Source organism: Amblyomma maculatum, chromosome 11 (genome assembly GCF_055883805.1).
Source record: "Amblyomma maculatum isolate TAMU_Amacu chromosome 11, ASM5588380v1, whole genome shotgun sequence".
In the NCBI taxonomy this organism is placed as follows: domain Eukaryota; kingdom Metazoa; phylum Arthropoda; class Arachnida; order Ixodida; family Ixodidae; genus Amblyomma; species Amblyomma maculatum.
In genome coordinates this window covers 160,691,896-160,712,071 of record NC_139354.1, presented here as the reverse complement: position 1 = coordinate 160,712,071, position 20,176 = coordinate 160,691,896, and the positions used below count along the sequence as shown (strand labels likewise).

Genomic DNA, 20,176 nt, shown 5'->3' with positions numbered 1-20,176 from the left:
ACTAAGGCTGCCATAAGCGCTATCGAGGTTATGTAATGCCAGCCGAAAACAGGGAAATTGCATCTGTGAAGTACGGAAGTATACACCAGAGCACGCCGCTAATGCTACTATATGCGTCGCAGCAACTAAGGCTGCCATAAGCGCTATCGAGGTTATGTAATGCCAGCCGAAAACAGGTAAATTGCATCTGTGAAGTACGGAAGTATACACCAGAGCACGCCGCTAATGCTACTATATGCGTCGCAGCAACTAAGGCTGCCATAAGCGCTATCGAGGTTATGTAATGCCAGCCGAAAACAGGTAAATTGCATCTGCGGAGTACGGAAGTATACACCAGAGCACGCCGCTAATGCTACTATATGCGTCGCAGCAACTAAGGCTGCCATAAGTGCTATCGTGGTTATGTAATGCCAGCCGAAAACAGGGAAATTGCATCTGTGAAGTACGGAAGTATACACCAGAGCACGCCGCTAATGCTACTATATGCGTCGCAGCAACTAAGGCTGCCATAAGCGCTATCGAGGTTATGTAATGCCAGCCGAAAACAGGTAAATTGCATCTGTGAAGTACGGAAGTATACACCAGAGCACGCCGCTAATGCTACTATATGCGTCGCAGCAACTAAGGCTGCCATAAGCGCTATCGGGGTTATGTAATGCCAGCCGAAAACAGGTAAATTGCATCTGTGAAGTACGGAAGTATACATCAGAGCACGCCGCTAAGGCTACTATATGCGTCGCAGCAACTAAGGCTGCCATAAGCGCTATCGAGGTTATGTAATGCCAGCCGAAAACAGGTAAATTGCATCTGTGAAGTACGGAAGTATACACCAGAGCACGCCGCTAATGCTACTATATGCGTCGCAGCAACTAAGGCTGCCATAAGCGCTATCGAGGTTATGTAATGCCAGCCGAAAACAGGGAAATTGCATCTGTGAAGTACGGAAGTATACATCAGAGCACGCCGCTAATGCTACTATATTCGTCGCAGCCACTAAGGCTGCCATAAGCGCTATCGAGGTTATGTAATGTCAGCCGAAAACAGGTAAATTGCATCTGTGAAGTACGGAAGTATACACCAGAGCACGCCGCTAAGGCTACTATATGCGTCGCAGCAACTAAGGCTGCCATAAGCGCTATCGAGGTTATGTAATGCCAGCCGAAAACAGGTAAATTGCATCTGTGAAGTACGGAAGTATACATCAGAGAACGCCGCTAATGCTACTATATGCGTCGCAGCCACTAAGGCTGCCATAAGCGCTATAGAGATTATGTAATGCCAGCCGAAAACAGGGAAATTGCATCTGTGAAGTACGGAAGTATACATCAGAGAACGCCGCTAATGCTACTATATGCGTCGCAGCAACTAAGGCTGCCATAAGCGCTATCGAGGTTATGTAATGCCAGCCGAAAACAGGGAAATTGCATCTGTGAAGTACGGAAGTATACATCAGAGCACGCCGCTAATGCTACTATATTCGTCGCAGCCACTAAGGCTGCCATAAGCGCTATCGAGGTTATGTAATGCCAGCCGAAAACAGGTAAATTGCATCTGTGAAGTACGGAAGTATACACCAGAGCACGCCGCTAATGCTACTATATGCGTCGCAGCAACTAAGGCTGCCATAAGCGCTATCGAGGTTATGTAATGCCAGCCGAAAACAGGTAAATTGCATCTGTGAAGTACGGAAGTATACATCAGAGAACGCCGCTAATGCTACTATATGCGTCGCAGCCACTAAGGCTGCCATAAGCGCTATCGAGGTTAAGTAATGCCAGCCGAAAACAGGGAAATTGCATCTGTGAAGTACGGAAGTATACATCAGAGAACGCCGCTAATGCTACTATATGCGTCGCAGCCACTAAGGCTGCCATAAGCGCTATCGAGGTTATGTAATGCCAGCCGAAAACAGGGAAATTGCATCTGTGAAGTACGGAAGTATACATCAGAGAACGCCGCTAATGCTACTATATGCGTCGCAGCAACTAAGGCTGCCATAAGCGCTATCGAGGTTATGTAATGCCAGCCGAAAACAGGGAAATTGCATCTGTGAAGTACGGAAGTATACATCAGAGCACGCCGCTAATGCTACTATATTCGTCGCAGCCACTAAGGCTGCCATAAGCGCTATCGAGGTTATGTAATGCCAGCCGAAAACAGGTAAATTGCATCTGTGAAGTACGGAAGTATACATCAGAGAACGCCGCTAATGCTACTATATTCGTCGCAGCCACTAAGGCTGCCATAAGCGCTATCGAGGTTATGTAATGCCAGCCGAAAACAGGTAAATTGCATCTGTGAAGTACGGAAGTATACACCAGAGCACGCCGCTAATGCTACTATATGCGTCGCAGCAACTAAGGCTGCCATAAGCGCTATCGAGGTTATGTAATGCCAGCCGAAAACAGGTAAATTGCATCTGTGAAGTACGGAAGTATACATCAGAGAACGCCGCTAATGCTACTATATGCGTCGCAGCCACTAAGGCTGCCATAAGCGCTATCGAGGTTATGTAATGCCAGCCGAAAACAGGTAAATTGCATCTGTGAAGTACGGAAGTATACACCAGAGCACGCCGCTAATGCTACTATATGCGTCGCAGCAACTAAGGCTGCCATAAGCGCTATCGAGGTTATGTAATGCCAGCCGAAAACAGGTAAATTGCATCTGTGAAGTACGGAAGTATACATCAGAGAACGCCGCTAATGCTACTATATGCGTCGCAGCAACTAAGGCTGCCATAAGCGCTATCGAGGTTATGTAATGCCAGCCGAAAACAGGGAAATTGCATCTGTGAAGTACGGAAGTATACATCAGAGCACGCCGCTAATGCTACTATATTCGTCGCAGCCACTAAGGCTGCCATAAGCGCTATCGAGGTTATGTAATGCCAGCCGAAAACAGGTAAATTGCATCTGTGAAGTACGGAAGTATACATCAGAGAACGCCGCTAATGCTACTATATGCGTCGCAGCCACTAAGGCTGCCATAAGCGCTATCGAGGTTATGTAATGCCAGCCGAAAACAGGGAAATTGCATCTGTGAAGTACGGAAGTATACATCAGAGAACGCCGCTAATGCTACTATATGCGTCGCAGCAACTAAGGCTGCCATAAGCGCTATCGAGGTTATGTAATGCCAGCCGAAAACAGGTAAATTGCATCTGTGAAGTACGGAAGTATACACCAGAGCACGCCGCTAATGCTACTATATGCGTCGCAGCAACTAAGGCTGCCATAAGCGCTATCGAGGTTATGTAATGCCAGCCGAAAACAGGGAAATTGCATCTGTGAAGTACGGAAGTATACACCAGAGCACGCCGCTAATGCTACTATATGCGTCGCAGCAACTAAGGCTGCCATAAGCGCTATCGAGGTTATGTAATGCCAGCCGAAAACAGGTAAATTGCATCTGTGAAGTACGGAAGTATACACCAGAGCACGCCGCTAATGCTACTATATGCGTCGCAGCAACTAAGGCTGCCATAAGCGCTATCGAGGTTATGTAATGCCAGCCGAAAACAGGGAAATTGCATCTGTGAAGTACGGAAGTATACACCAGAGCACGCCGCTAATGCTACTATATGCGTCGCAGCAACTAAGGCTGCCATAAGCGCTATCGAGGTTATGTAATGCCAGCCGAAAACAGGTAAATTGCATCTGCGGAGTACGGAAGTATACACCAGAGCACGCCGCTAATGCTACTATATGCGTCGCAGCAACTAAGGCTGCCATAAGCGCTATCGAGGTTATGTAATGCCAGCCGAAAACAGGTAAATTGCATCTGCGGAGTACGGAAGTATACACCAGAGCACGCCGCTAATGCTACTATATGCGTCGCAGCAACTAAGGCTGCCATAAGCGCTATCGAGGTTATGTAATGCCAGCCGAAAACAGGGAAATTGCATCTGTGAAGTACGGAAGTATACACCAGAGCACGCCGCTAATGCTACTATATGCGTCGCAGCAACTAAGGCTGCCATAAGCGCTATCGAGGTTATGTAATGCCAGCCGAAAACAGGTAAATTGCATCTGTGAAGTACGGAAGTATACACCAGAGCACGCCGCTAATGCTACTATATGCGTCGCAGCAACTAAGGCTGCCATAAGCGCTATCGAGGTTATGTAATGCCAGCCGAAAACAGGTAAATTGCATCTGCGGAGTACGGAAGTATACACCAGAGCACGCCGCTAATGCTACTATATGCGTCGCAGCAACTAAGGCTGCCATAAGTGCTATCGTGGTTATGTAATGCCAGCCGAAAACAGGGAAATTGCATCTGTGAAGTACGGAAGTATACACCAGAGCACGCCGCTAATGCTACTATATGCGTCGCAGCAACTAAGGCTGCCATAAGCGCTATCGAGGTTATGTAATGCCAGCCGAAAACAGGTAAATTGCATCTGTGAAGTACGGAAGTATACACCAGAGCACGCCGCTAATGCTACTATATGCGTCGCAGCAACTAAGGCTGCCATAAGCGCTATCGGGGTTATGTAATGCCAGCCGAAAACAGGTAAATTGCATCTGTGAAGTACGGAAGTATACATCAGAGCACGCCGCTAAGGCTACTATATGCGTCGCAGCAACTAAGGCTGCCATAAGCGCTATCGAGGTTATGTAATGCCAGCCGAAAACAGGTAAATTGCATCTGTGAAGTACGGAAGTATACACCAGAGCACGCCGCTAATGCTACTATATGCGTCGCAGCAACTAAGGCTGCCATAAGCGCTATCGAGGTTATGTAATGCCAGCCGAAAACAGGGAAATTGCATCTGTGAAGTACGGAAGTATACATCAGAGCACGCCGCTAATGCTACTATATTCGTCGCAGCCACTAAGGCTGCCATAAGCGCTATCGAGGTTATGTAATGCCAGCCGAAAACAGGTAAATTGCATCTGTGAAGTACGGAAGTATACATCAGAGAACGCCGCTAATGCTACTATATTCGTCGCAGCCACTAAGGCTGCCATAAGCGCTATCGAGGTTATGTAATGCCAGCCGAAAACAGGTAAATTGCATCTGTGAAGTACGGAAGTATACACCAGAGCACGCCGCTAATGCTACTATATGCGTCGCAGCAACTAAGGCTGCCATAAGCGCTATCGAGGTTATGTAATGCCAGCCGAAAACAGGTAAATTGCATCTGTGAAGTACGGAAGTATACATCAGAGAACGCCGCTAATGCTACTATATGCGTCGCAGCCACTAAGGCTGCCATAAGCGCTATCGAGGTTATGTAATGCCAGCCGAAAACAGGTAAATTGCATCTGTGAAGTACGGAAGTATACACCAGAGCACGCCGCTAATGCTACTATATGCGTCGCAGCAACTAAGGCTGCCATAAGCGCTATCGAGGTTATGTAATGCCAGCCGAAAACAGGTAAATTGCATCTGTGAAGTACGGAAGTATACATCAGAGAACGCCGCTAATGCTACTATATGCGTCGCAGCAACTAAGGCTGCCATAAGCGCTATCGAGGTTATGTAATGCCAGCCGAAAACAGGGAAATTGCATCTGTGAAGTACGGAAGTATACATCAGAGCACGCCGCTAATGCTACTATATTCGTCGCAGCCACTAAGGCTGCCATAAGCGCAATCGAGGTTATGTAATGCCAGCCGAAAACAGGTAAATTGCATCTGTGAAGTACGGAAGTATACATCAGAGAACGCCGCTAATGCTACTATATGCGTCGCAGCCACTAAGGCTGCCATAAGCGCTATCGAGGTTATGTAATGCCAGCCGAAAACAGGGAAATTGCATCTGTGAAGTACGGAAGTATACATCAGAGAACGCCGCTAATGCTACTATATGCGTCGCAGCAACTAAGGCTGCCATAAGCGCTATCGAGGTTATGTAATGCCAGCCGAAAACAGGGAAATTGCATCTGTGAAGTACGGAAGTATACACCAGAGCACGCCGCTAATGCTACTATATGCGTCGCACCAACTAAGGCTGCCATAAGCGCTATCGAGGTTATGTAATGCCAGCCGAAAACAGGTAAATTGCATCTGTGAAGTACGGAAGTATACACCAGAGCACGCCGCTAATGCTACTATATGCGTCGCAGCAACTAAGGCTGCCATAAGCGCTATCGAGGTTATGTAATGCCAGCCGAAAACAGGGAAATTGCATCTGTGAAGTACGGAAGTATACACCAGAGCACGCCGCTAATGCTACTATATGCGTCGCAGCAACTAAGGCTGCCATAAGCGCTATCGAGGTTATGTAATGCCAGCCGAAAACAGGTAAATTGCATCTGTGAAGTACGGAAGTATACACCAGAGCACGCCGCTAATGCTACTATATGCGTCGCAGCAACTAAGGCTGCCATAAGCGCTATCGAGGTTATGTAATGCCAGCCGAAAACACGGAAATTGCATCTGTGAAGTACGGAAGTATACACCAGAGCACGCCGCTAATGCTACTATATGCGTCGCAGCAACTAAGGCTGCCATAAGCGCTATCGAGGTTATGTAATGCCAGCCGAAAACAGGTAAATTGCATCTGCGGAGTACGGAAGTATACACCAGAGCACGCCGCTAATGCTACTATATGCGTCGCAGCAACTAAGGCTGCCATAAGCGCTATCGAGGTTATGTAATGCCAGCCGAAAACAGGTAAATTGCATCTGCGGAGTACGGAAGTATACACCAGAGCACGCCGCTAATGCTACTATATGCGTCGCAGCAACTAAGGCTGCCATAAGCGCTATCGAGGTTATGTAATGCCAGCCGAAAACAGGGAAATTGCATCTGTGAAGTACGGAAGTATACACCAGAGCACGCCGCTAATGCTACTATATGCGTCGCAGCAACTAAGGCTGCCATAAGCGCTATCGAGGTTATGTAATGCCAGCCGAAAACAGGTAAATTGCATCTGTGAAGTACGGAAGTATACACCAGAGCACGCCGCTAATGCTACTATATGCGTCGCAGCAACTAAGGCTGCCATAAGCGCTATCGAGGTTATGTAATGCCAGCCGAAAACAGGTAAACTGCATCTGTGAAGTACGGAAGTATACACCAGAGCACGCCGCTAATGCTACTATATGCGTCGCAGCAACTAAGGCTGCCATAAGCGCTATCGAGGTTATGTAATGCCAGCCGAAAACAGGGAAATTGCATCTGTGAAGTACGGAAGTATACACCAGAGCACGCCGCTAATGCTACTATATGCGTCGCAGCAACTAAGGCTGCCATAAGCGCTATCGAGGTTATGTAATGCCAGCCGAAAACAGGTAAATTGCATCTGTGAAGTACGGAAGTATACACCAGAGCACGCCGCTAATGCTACTATATGCGTCGCAGCAACTAAGGCTGCCATAAGCGCTATCGAGGTTATGTAATGCCAGCCGAAAACAGGTAAATTGCATCAGTGAAGTACGGAAGTATACACCAGAGCACGCCGCTAATGCTACTATATGCGTCGCAGCAACTAAGGCTGCCATAAGCGCTATCGAGGTTATGTAATGCCAGCCGAAAACAGGTAAATTGCATCTGTGAAGTACGGAAGTATACACCAGAGCACGCCGCTAATGCTACTATATGCGTCGCAGCAACTAAGGCTGCCATAAGCGCTATCGAGGTTATGTAATGCCAGCCGAAAACAGGTAAATTGCATCTGTGAAGTACGGAAGTATACACCAGAGCACGCCGCTAATGCTACTATATGCGTCGCAGCAACTAAGGCTGCCATAAGCGCTATCGAGGTTATGTAATGCCAGCCGAAAACAGGTAAATTGCATCTGTGAAGTACGGAAGTATACACCAGAGCACGCCGCTAATGCTACTATATGCGTCGCAGCAACTAAGGCTGCCATAAGCGCTATCGAGGTTATGTAATGCCAGCCGAAAACAGGTAAATTGCATCAGTGAAGTACGGAAGTATACACCAGAGCACGCCGCTAATGCTACTATATGCGTCGCAGCAACTAAGGCTGCCATAAGCGCTATCGAGGTTATGTAATGCCAGCCGAAAACAGGTAAATTGCATCTGTGAAGTACGGAAGTATACACCAGAGCACGCCGCTAATTCTACTATATGCGTCGCAGCAACTAAGGCTGCCATAAGCGCTATCGAGGTTATGTAATGCCAGCCGAAAACAGGTAAATTGCATCTGTGAAGTACGGAAGTATACACCAGAGCACGCCGCTAATGCTACTATATGCGTCGCAGCAACTAAGGCTGCCATAAGCGCTATTGAGGTTATGTAATGCCAGCCGAAAACAGGTAAATTGCATCTGTGAAGTACGGAAGTATACACCAGAGCACGCCGCTAATGCTACTATATGCGTCGCAGCAACTAAGGCTGCCATAAGCGCTATCGAGGTTATGTAATGCCAGCCGAAAACAGGTAAATTGCATCAGTGAAGTACGGAAGTATACACCAGAGCACGCCGCTAATGCTACTATATGCGTCGCAGCAACTAAGGCTGCCATAAGCGCTATCGAGGTTATGTAATGCCAGCCGAAAACAGGGAAATTGCATCTGTGAAGTACGGAAGTATACACCAGAGCACGCCGCTAATGCTACTATATGCGTCGCAGCAACTAAGGCTGCCATAAGCGCTATCGGGGTTATGTAATGCCAGCCGAAAACAGGTAAATTGCATCTGCGGAGTACGGAAGTATACACCAGAGCACGCCGCTAATGCTACTATATGCGTCGCAGCAACTAAGGCTGCCATAAGCGCTATCGAGGTTATGTAATGCCAGCCGAAAACAGGTAAATTGCATCTGCGGAGTACGGAAGTATACACCAGAGCACGCCGCTAATGCTACTATATGCGTCGCAGCAACTAAGGCTGCCATAAGCGCTATCGAGGTTATGTAATGCCAGCCGAAAACAGGGAAATTGCATCTGTGAAGTACGGAAGTATACACCAGAGCACGCCGCTAATGCTACTATATGCGTCGCAGCAACTAAGGCTGCCATAAGCGCTATCGAGGTTATGTAATGCCAGCCGAAAACAGGTAAATTGCATCTGCGGAGTACGGAAGTATACACCAGAGCACGCCGCTAATGCTACTATATGCGTCGCAGCAACTAAGGCTGCCATAAGCGCTATCGAGGTTATGTAATGCCAGCCGAAAACAGGTAAATTGCATCTGCGGAGTACGGAAGTATACACCAGAGCACGCCGCTAATGCTACTATATGCGTCGCAGCAACTAAGGCTGCCATAAGCGCTATCGAGGTTATGTAATGCCAGCCGAAAACAGGGAAATTGCATCTGTGAAGTACGGAAGTATACACCAGAGCACGCCGCTAATGCTACTATATGCGTCGCAGCAACTAAGGCTGCCATAAGCGCTATCGAGGTTATGTAATGCCAGCCGAAAACAGGTAAATTGCATCTGTGAAGTACGGAAGTATACACCAGAGCACGCCGCTAATGCTACTATATGCGTCGCAGCAACTAAGGCTGCCATAAGCGCTATCGAGGTTATGTAATGCCAGCCGAAAACAGGTAAATTGCATCTGCGGAGTACGGAAGTATACACCAGAGCACGCCGCTAATGCTACTATATGCGTCGCAGCAACTAAGGCTGCCATAAGCGCTATCGTGGTTATGTAATGCCAGCCGAAAACAGGGAAATTGCATCTGTGAAGTACGGAAGTATACACCAGAGCACGCCGCTAATGCTACTATATGCGTCGCAGCAACTAAGGCTGCCATAAGCGCTATCGAGGTTATGTAATGCCAGCCGAAAACAGGTAAATTGCATCTGTGAAGTACGGAAGTATACACCAGAGCACGCCGCTAATGCTACTATATGCGTCGCAGCAACTAAGGCTGCCATAAGCGCTATCGGGGTTATGTAATGCCAGCCGAAAACAGGTAAATTGCATCTGTGAAGTACGGAAGTATACATCAGAGCACGCCGCTAAGGCTACTATATGTGTCGCAGCAACTAAGGCTGCCATAAGCGCTATCGAGGTTATGTAATGCCAGCCGAAAACAGGTAAATTGCATCTGTGAAGTACGGAAGTATACACCAGAGCACGCCGCTAATGCTACTATATGCGTCGCAGCAACTAAGGCTGCCATAAGCGCTATCGAGGTTATGTAATGCCAGCCGAAAACAGGGAAATTGCATCTGTGAAGTACGGAAGTATACATCAGAGCACGCCGCTAATGCTACTATATTCGTCGCAGCCACTAAGGCTGCCATAAGCGCTATCGAGGTTATGTAATGTCAGCCGAAAACAGGTAAATTGCATCTGTGAAGTACGGAAGTATACACCAGAGCACGCCGCTAAGGCTACTATATGCGTCGCAGCAACTAAGGCTGCCATAAGCGCTATCGAGGTTATGTAATGCCAGCCGAAAACAGGTAAATTGCATCTGTGAAGTACGGAAGTATACATCAGAGAACGCCGCTAATGCTACTATATGCGTCGCAGCCACTAAGGCTGCCATAAGCGCTATAGAGATTATGTAATGCCAGCCGAAAACAGGGAAATTGCATCTGTGAAGTACGGAAGTATACATCAGAGAACGCCGCTAATGCTACTATATGCGTCGCAGCAACTAAGGCTGCCATAAGCGCTATCGAGGTTATGTAATGCCAGCCGAAAACAGGGAAATTGCATCTGTGAAGTACGGAAGTATACATCAGAGCACGCCGCTAATGCTACTATATTCGTCGCAGCCACTAAGGCTGCCATAAGCGCTATCGAGGTTATGTAATGCCAGCCGAAAACAGGTAAATTGCATCTGTGAAGTACGGAAGTATACACCAGAGCACGCCGCTAATGCTACTATATGCGTCGCAGCAACTAAGGCTGCCATAAGCGCTATCGAGGTTATGTAATGCCAGCCGAAAACAGGTAAATTGCATCTGTGAAGTACGGAAGTATACATCAGAGAACGCCGCTAATGCTACTATATGCGTCGCAGCCACTAAGGCTGCCATAAGCGCTATCGAGGTTATGTAATGCCAGCCGAAAACAGGGAAATTGCATCTGTGAAGTACGGAAGTATACATCAGAGAACGCCGCTAATGCTACTATATGCGTCGCAGCCACTAAGGCTGCCATAAGCGCTATCGAGGTTATGTAATGCCAGCCGAAAACAGGGAAATTGCATCTGTGAAGTACGGAAGTATACATCAGAGAACGCCGCTAATGCTACTATATGCGTCGCAGCAACTAAGGCTGCCATAAGCGCTATCGAGGTTATGTAATGCCAGCCGAAAACAGGGAAATTGCATCAGTGAAGTACGGAAGTATACACCAGAGCACGCCGCTAATGCTACTATATGCGTCGCAGCAACTAAGGCTGCCATAAGCGCTATCGAGGTTATGTAATGCCAGCCGAAAACAGGTAAATTGCATCTGTGAAGTACGGAAGTATACACCAGAGCACGCCGCTAATGCTACTATATGCGTCGCAGCAACTAAGGCTGCCATAAGCGCTATCGAGGTTATGTAATGCCAGCCGAAAACAGGTAAATTGCATCTGTGAAGTACGGAAGTATACACCAGAGCACGCCGCTAATGCTACTATATGCGTCGCAGCAACTAAGGCTGCCATAAGCGCTATCGAGGTTATGTAATGCCAGCCGAAAACAGGTAAATTGCATCTGTGAAGTACGGAAGTATACACCAGAGCACGCCGCTAATGCTACTATATGCGTCGCAGCAACTAAGGCTGCCATAAGCGCTATCGAGGTTATGTAATGCCAGCCGAAAACAGGTAAATTGCATCAGTGAAGTACGGAAGTATACACCAGAGCACGCCGCTAATGCTACTATATGCGTCGCAGCAACTAAGGCTGCCATAAGCGCTATCGAGGTTATGTAATGCCAGCCGAAAACAGGGAAATTGCATCTGTGAAGTACGGAAGTATACACCAGAGCACGCCGCTAATGCTACTATATGCGTCGCAGCAACTAAGGCTGCCATAAGCGCTATCGGGGTTATGTAATGCCAGCCGAAAACAGGTAAATTGCATCTGCGGAGTACGGAAGTATACACCAGAGCACGCCGCTAATGCTACTATATGCGTCGCAGCAACTAAGGCTGCCATAAGCGCTATCGAGGTTATGTAATGCCAGCCGAAAACAGGTAAATTGCATCTGCGGAGTACGGAAGTATACACCAGAGCACGCCGCTAATGCTACTATATGCGTCGCAGCAACTAAGGCTGCCATAAGCGCTATCGAGGTTATGTAATGCCAGCCGAAAACAGGGAAATTGCATCTGTGAAGTACGGAAGTATACACCAGAGCACGCCGCTAATGCTACTATATGCGTCGCAGCAACTAAGGCTGCCATAAGCGCTATCGAGGTTATGTAATGCCAGCCGAAAACAGGTAAATTGCATCTGCGGAGTACGGAAGTATACACCAGAGCACGCCGCTAATGCTACTATATGCGTCGCAGCAACTAACCCTTATAAAAATGGGAACATCCTTTGAGTTCAATGTGAACTCAAAAAAGTCAGAAGGAAGCAACTTCCTCTGAACTGAGAATTGGCTACTGATTTTGAATTCACAGTGAATTAACTTTCTCTGACCATCCTGTGAATTTCCTTTGAGCTCCCAGGGAACAGACCGTTGTCAGTTTGAGTTGAGTTCACAGGCAGTGGCCAATTATTGGTTCAAAGGAAGTTCAAAGGAATGATGACTATGGGATATTTGGTGGATGTTCGAAGGAAGTAGGTTCAGACTGAAACATTTGTTTGTATGAGCTTATATTTATTTGAATAGATGTACTTCCTCTGTTTAGGCCTTGCAATTAGGCCTGCTTTCGAAGACCCTGCGACAAAAAATTGGATCACTGTCCACAATCCCAGTGCAAACTTGCGCAACTGCCGGTGACCACCTTGGCTAGTACTCCATTGAGCAAGCAGGTGTAGGCTGCAAAAAGAAAAAAAAAACAGAAGCATGACTGCAATGAACAAGCTAGAGTCCATCCAGCCTTCCTTAGCTTTTGTAAATTAAATATACAGAGCACGAACAGTGTGAGCGCCATGCAGGCACCACAGCATTATGCATTAAGGCAAGCATTATGGCCCTGACCATCACTGAAAAGTCAGCTGTTTGGACAATATTTCAGAATGCTCTTGCATCACATGCACAGGCTATGAGCTCGAGGACTTACAGATAACAGCATCCAATTTTGGGCAGCCCAGTGCCTTTTTTGGAGCTTGTTCCTTGCGGGCATTGCAGACACGGCCATAGAGTGAGCTTTCTTCCAGTTCTTCGGGTGAGAACACAACCCGCACCAAGTTACACGCAAACTTTGTTGCTTGATTGCCCGCACTGAGTTTCATGCGGTCAATCAACTGCTGATTTACCATAATATTGCTGCCAATGTGCACCTGCAAGAACAAAAAGCAAATATTAGTACTATGACCAGTATTGTAACATACAACAATATTCCTTGATATGCAATAAGAAAATGAAGGGGCTTTACAAACAACAAAAAACTTAGACCAGCTTAAGAACATTCAAAGAAACCCCAAAATGCATAATTAAGGTCATTTGTTTGCAAGTAAAAATACACATTCAAGAAGCCGTACTCTAACATGTACAACAATGAAGGCATACGAAAACTATTGGATGTTTTTGACACCTTCCCGAGCGGTGTTTTGATCTAATTTTGAATCGGGCCAAACATCTGTTAACATTTTTATTAGTGTAACCTGACAATTGTGTAATATGTATTTAAAGTAACTAGCCAAAAAGAGGGCACATAATGCCCCACAAAGGATTGAGCGCTAATAGTGCATTGCTATAGCAGAAGAAAAAACAAGAAATAAGAGATTTTTTAACGACCTAATTTATGCTTGCATTTCAACAATAAAAAAAAAACAGATTTTAAGTCAGAAAATAAAGGGATTTACTCATCATTAACATTGCAAAGGCCATTAAAAGCCAGTTTAGACAGAGCACAGTGCCCACATTGTCACCTCCTGTTTAAAAATACTAACATCCTTTTCATACATCAGAAGCTCAACCAATTAAAAAAACTGCCAATGAAGGTTTAGCAAAAGCATGCACTCCCTGCTCTGTATGTGCTACTTTGAGGCAACATTTAGTTTCCAGCTTGCACAGGTAGCTTTCATAATTTAACCCCTCAAGCGCTTTGGACAAGCAGCTCGTCCTTGCAAAGATGCCCTCAAGCCATTTTGGACGAGTGCTTGCCCTTGCAGGATAGATCCTCACCCTGAGAGTTTTAGGTGAGTACAGCGCTCCTCTGTGGCTTAGGTCATGCGCCATTTGACAGATGGCACCACTGACCCGTTAACTGCTTTTTGTTCTACCGCTTGAAAGCCTTTTAAGCAGCCTTAATGTGAAAAATGGTGCCTGGTAGAGGCAACGCATGCACTGTTGGCCTGTCATCGCGGGAAAGAAGCTTTTCTTCGTTGCCATCCTCGCCATCCGAAGATGGCTCAGACACCAATTTTTGCATTGTTATGGGAAGTGAAGATGACAGTGATGACATGAGTAGTTCTTCTGACGAAGATGATGACAGCTCAGACGATACTATTGCGAGTTCTGTGTCAGTGGATGAAAATTGACAACATTCCGATGAAACCCCCTGGGCTTCCATTCTTGGTCGTCCCTTGTAAAACGTTTCCAGTTACCTCGCTATATGTTACTCGACTAGATTGCTGCTTATTGGCGGGCAGTTGATTTTTCACGTAATGAGCAATAAACTTCACTGCGCTCATTTGACTTACTTTCTGGTTCAAATATTTTTGTCTCGGATACCGCCTTTTATATTACAATACCAATTTCTAGAAACCAGCAGTAAAAATAAAAACTAAAGGGACACTTAAGCTCCGCCTTTAAGGGTATGATGCGACCAGTGTAGGCTACCACCCAACATATAAAGCCCTGCTTTAACCAAGCTGTATCAACATGTCTGCGTAGCCTAGGTGTAGCAAGCCTGACTCAGCATTGAAGAGCACTGGAATGTTGATTCGTATTTCACCTTCCCACCTCAAATGAACGACCAGAGTTAGCAGCTCCTCCTAACTTTTAGATATCATGTGGTCTCGTTAAGCCACACAAATCATCGAAGAATGTGTGTTCGGCCATGCCACTTGCCAGCACCATGCTCTTGATGTTTCACTCACAACACAGACAACAAATTTTCATGTAATGGGGCCTTTAACGATATCGTAACTTTAAGCAATTTTAGCTAGAAATCTCGAAATAATAGTGCTCAAGGGGTTAAAGTGAAATTGAACTATTGTTGGATCAGCTTAAGAAGCCACAACTCCTTCTCAAAGGAGACCCTCCTGGCAATACCATGGTGGTTAATTGCCTTTGACTTGCCAGAGTGACATTGCAGGTGGCTGTCAGGTGCAAGTGGATTATATGCACATTAGCTTGAATACCATGATGACTGGCCCAAGTCGCTAAAATGACTGATTAGAGGAGCACCAGCTGCGTCATTCGAGTTGTAGTGCAAAAAGATGGCCTTCCGAGATCGATAACCTAAGAAATTGCTGAATATTAAACAAGCTAATGGAAATCTCTTTTCTGATGAAAAGGGCTTTGCTATAGCCCAAGCGAAGTATGCTCAACAGGAAGCGTAAACAAAAGTAACCTTGCACTTCCAATCACTACAGCTTTCACAAAAACTCTTCCAAATCAATATACACACGAATGAAGTAAGTCACTAAAATGAAAGGAAGCAGTTGGGATTTTTTTTCATGGTTTTTTGACGAATTTAAGAAAATAGCACTGTCTGTCTTTTGTCGTTTCTATCAAACTGACATTAATTTATAAATATCATTATGCTACTAATTATGCAGTCTGTGAGCCCAGCCTCATAAACAGCATCCCAGCCAGGGCAGCCGCTTTTCAGTGGAGCCGGAACGCAAGGTGCCCGTGTGCTCTGTGTTGTCAGTGCACGTTAAAGCACCCCAGGTGGTCGAAATTTCCAGAGCCTTGCACTACAGTATCTCTCATAGCCTGAGTCGCTTTGGACATTAAACCCTAAGAGCCAACCAATCATAAAGAGCATTGCTTCTTGCCTATCTCTGAATTCAGTGACTGCTGACTTCATTCACATGGATAATGAGCTCCTCGTTCCCCTATCCCTGCACACTTCTCAATGGAAGTGCATGACTTGTGGCCGTGCTATCATAAAGCTAGAACCAAGTTCTTGTGTGACCCTTAAAAATGTTTCATCGAGAAAGGCAGTAATGAGCACAACCATGCAGAAACTAGACTAAAGCAACTAACCTGAGCCTCGGTTGGCGGCACAACTGCTTGTGTTGTACACGCAGCATTATTAACGGATTCCGTCAGCTGATTGACCAGCTCAGCAACATCTGAAAAAAACAAAAAAGGAAAGCTGGAACAAAACATACTATTTCATCACTAGCAGCAGCAGCCCATGTAACATTCACCACAGGAGAAAAGCCTTTTCTTTGCCCTTGACTGCATGACCAACCCTTTTCTGTCACCAAATGCGCCATTCAAAATTTAGCTGCTAGACACTGGCATCACTCACGCACTCAAGGCGCCCTATCAGCGGTACATAATCTAGGGGATGCTGATAGCAATTGATGAAGCCAATGCTGACATCCCACTTCTGATCTCTTTGTTCGCTGTGGAAATGCCTGGATTGAATTAACTGCGGAGGACGTTGTAACTACAGTGCAACTGACGGGTGCTGCTATTGCTTACAATGAATTCATGGGTGCGAATGATGATGCCGAGATAGCTGTGAGCACTTTAACAGAAGTTAGTCAGATCACATCCCTGAAACAGTTTGTCGGTAGCAAGGGCCTTGAAGAGGTCAGCATGCAATATACATGTATGGCGGCAGCAATGCGCCATACATTTGGACAAAGGCTGACACTCGAGTGTGTAGCTGATACTCGATAACCCATGCTTCACCTATCTCGTGTCTGTCTTTCGTGTCGACATTTGCTAACATGGTGTAGTGACCGAGTTAAGTTAGGCAGATTGCTGAGCCAGGTGCCGAGCTTGGACAAGCATAAATTTCCTGTTGTGCAAAAAAAAAAAAAAAACACCACCTAAGTGACCAAAATGGCACAGGAAAATGAAGCGCATGCCATAAGGATTCCAACGTCCAAGACAGGACGAGGCCACATATGATAATTTCATACAAATTTAGATTTTTTGCTGTCCCTCCTGCGCTCATTCTAGATGCACCTTATCATTTGCAGGAGACTCTGAGGTTAAAATCTGAGGGAATCAAGGGTTCCATTCAGATACGCCGTCCACAGTAATGCAAGAGCACCACAGACCTGCCGCAGCCATCTGGCTACAACTTATACCCCGTGAATGTGTTTGAACCTAATGCAGCTCTCCGGGTTCACTGGAGCGTTGTTGTCACCGACCACTCCAGAACAGAAAGGAACCCAATCCCGCGCCCGTTTTTCGGCCTCGGCTTGAGCAGCACAAATCAGCACAGGTGCTCACCTTGAGTGGCATTTGTTTACCATGCATTTTTATGCAGCTATCACATACGACAACAGGCTCAATCTCAGATGCATGCCGATCCCAAGCAATGACATGTGACACGCAAGTCACTGTAACACAAACAAAGCATGCTTGCAGAGCAGGAGTGGCAGCAGTTCATCTGCTACGTGCACTGCAAGCATGGTGGTTGGTGGCGTCATGCAGCAGCGCCACGGTGTAGCTGAGCACTACTGTACACCACTTATAATGTGTCGCAAAGACAACTACAGGAGGAACACCAATCCTAATCCTCAGTGTAGGGGGAACCTTATTGCAGCAACATAATCTTACTGGTGCTTTTACTAGGACGTGCTACAGACCAAGAGGTCTTATTCATTTAAGAGTTAGCACTTGAATTTGTTATGCTTTACGTAGCATCTGGTGACACAGCAAATAATTTCAGTCTCATGGCAATGGAGATCAGCATTCCAATGGCTTCAGCAAAAAGCGATCACATACCAAGCATCTGACGTGCTTCATCTCTTGCGGCCTTATATTTCTTCATTCTTTTTTTTTTTGCAGACCCCACTTCATCCTCAAGCTCCAGGACTCTCTTTTTTGCATCTGTTGGCTTAGACATTTTGTCACAGCTGCAGTTTTCCTGCAAAACGACATGTGGCAAGGTCTATTCACTAAATTGTATTTGCACTCAAATGCATCATACAAAAATTATTCAGTATAACGCATTGTGCAGATATCTGGTTCTACACATGAGATTAGCAAAATAGTGACCAAATGAAGACCACTGACAAGAGAAACGTAGCATGGATACTGTTTAGGGTTCAAAGCAACACTTCTTAAGGAGGAACATTAGCCCTTGAGAAAACCTTGGCACATAAAAGGACATGGTAATGTTTAACTGCGAGGTGACACCATCCAGCATCACTACTGCTCAAGTGGGCAGAATGCCCACTTGAGCAGTAGTGGACAAAACAAAGGATGTATTTCCAGAAAAACAGTTTGAGCTCCCACGCATACCGTAAAACATAGCCACTCTGCTTTATGGTAGGTTCATGGTGTTTTATGTCCCAAAGCGACTTAAGCTATAGCGATGAGGGATGCCGTAGTGGTGGGCTCACCTGGGGTTTTTTAATGTGCAAATGACATACAGTACACAGTCAACTTGCATTTCACCTCCACTGAAATGCGGCCATGAATGCTGGGATTGTACCATGTACAGTCGTGAGCTTTATGAAAGGGAGCATGCGATCCCGTGGCAGATAGCCTCATCCAGAAGTAGTGGCAAAGTGCAACGGCAGCATTGAAAATGAAGTGGAGAGAGCGGTGCCCTTCCACCTGTTGGCCGTACCCCATGCACTGGGAGCAACTTTTACATCGGCAGCTAAAAATCATTGCAGCATTATGCTGTTGGAAACTGATATCACTGCTTGCTTTGCTATGCTCTGACCTAGCAACCCAGCGTAGGCTGGTAACTCGGGCAAAAGCGGCAGCCCAGGCCACTGGAGTCTTAGAATGGAGACTCCACACACTGCCTCCCCACCACACACACTTTTTTTTTTTTCCCCTTTTTTTAATAAAGTTTTCTCTCTATGCGCGAAATCTGAGGAATGGCTGGTAGCGAAGAAAGGAAGCATGTTTGACGCTTCAATAAAAAGAAAGAAACAAATGAATATGAAAGTAAATGAATGCGACAACACGTTAGGCGCTTTTATCTGCTTAAACTTCAGTCGCCTGCAGCTGTGAAAGCGTCCGTTTCGCTGCTACACTACCAATTGTCTCGGAACGAGCACCCTGGGCATCTTTAAAACTTGTTCTAAATCAGCTTCAATAATCAAGGAGCTGCCATTCTCCATGCCGCACCGTTCCGAGACGACGATGCGAGCAGGGTGTTGTTTTTTTTTTTTTTTTATATATATATATATATATATATAGAGAGAGCCCAAATTGGGAAGCCTACTCCTGTTATCACGAAACACCGCGAATTGCCATTTGCTGTGTAAACAGGGAGAATCAGGTCCACGTAACGACAGCAGCCGCGTTTATTCTACTTCTTATTTCCGCAAATTCAGTTCATTATGCATTTTTGTTTTAATTTCACGCAATTCCCGGGATCAAATGTCTACCTCTTTCACCATGTGCACTACTGTCACCTGCCGGTTAACACAATGCGGTCGTAATACGGGCATGTAAACGACTTCGCGACACGACTCACCGCGAGTAGCAAAGGAAGGTGTTTCACAGGTAAACATTATTAAGACACAAATACGAAAAGAGACAAGAGACGTTTGACTATTTACCCACTCCGAGAATGAACGTAGGAGAGTACGACCCCTCCTTCCACCGGGCATGTAGTACTCCTTGGTTTGGAATAATCTTCCAGTATTTTGGATTATCCATCAGTTTCGCCTGCAGTTCTTTTGATTGTAGGTTTCTTACAGGGTATACGTCCCACTTCTGAGCGGTCGCCCATTTAACCAAGACACGATCGGCCATTTGCACTACTCACGCTAAGAAAACACGACGAACACGACGAACGCGAACAATCAACTTCCTACGGTCATGAAACACATAGTGAAGCATGCCGCCGGCTGTTTCACGAAAACGATAGCGCTAGAGTCTCAAGCGCCATTGCAAACTTTTAAATGCATTTTTGCAAACTTCACAAACTTTCAAAATAAAACTTATAATTTATAAACAACCTTAAACGTTTGTTTTTTTAGTAGTAATATGTGATGCGTAACAAAACAC

The 20,176-nt window shown here is 46.0% G+C and overlaps 1 protein-coding gene across 1 annotated transcript; it reads right to left on the bottom strand.

Moving 5' to 3' along the window:
* Window positions 1–12,691: 12,691 nt before the first annotated feature.
* LOC146175299 (uncharacterized) lies at window positions 12,692–19,952 on the bottom strand. The gene is made up of 5 exons (XM_084584727.1): window positions 19,726–19,952; window positions 17,927–18,068; window positions 16,220–16,308; window positions 13,119–13,338; window positions 12,692–12,874 (listed from the first exon to the last, which is right to left on the bottom strand). Exons 1-5 carry the CDS (start codon window positions 19,774–19,776, stop codon window positions 12,792–12,794), a joined length of 585 nt encoding a protein of 194 aa, XP_084440853.1. The 5' UTR covers window positions 19,777–19,952; the 3' UTR covers window positions 12,692–12,791.
* Between the last annotated feature and the right edge of the window lie 224 nt (window positions 19,953–20,176).

What these genes read in the sequence shown, in the direction of transcription:
- LOC146175299 (XM_084584727.1), bottom strand. Translation starts at nt 19,776, where the DNA reads ATGCCCGGTGGAAGGAGGGGTCGTACTCTCCTACGTTCATTCTCGGAG. An exon ending in TACGTTCATTCTCGGAGTGG is followed by an intron (nt 18,069 to 19,725) that starts GTAAATAGTCAA and finishes GTCGTTTTGCAG; the next exon opens with GAAAACTGCAGCTGTGACAA. An exon ending in TGAAGCACGTCAGATGCTTG is followed by an intron (nt 16,309 to 17,926) that starts GTATGTGATCGC and finishes TGTTTTTTTCAG; the next exon opens with ATGTTGCTGAGCTGGTCAAT.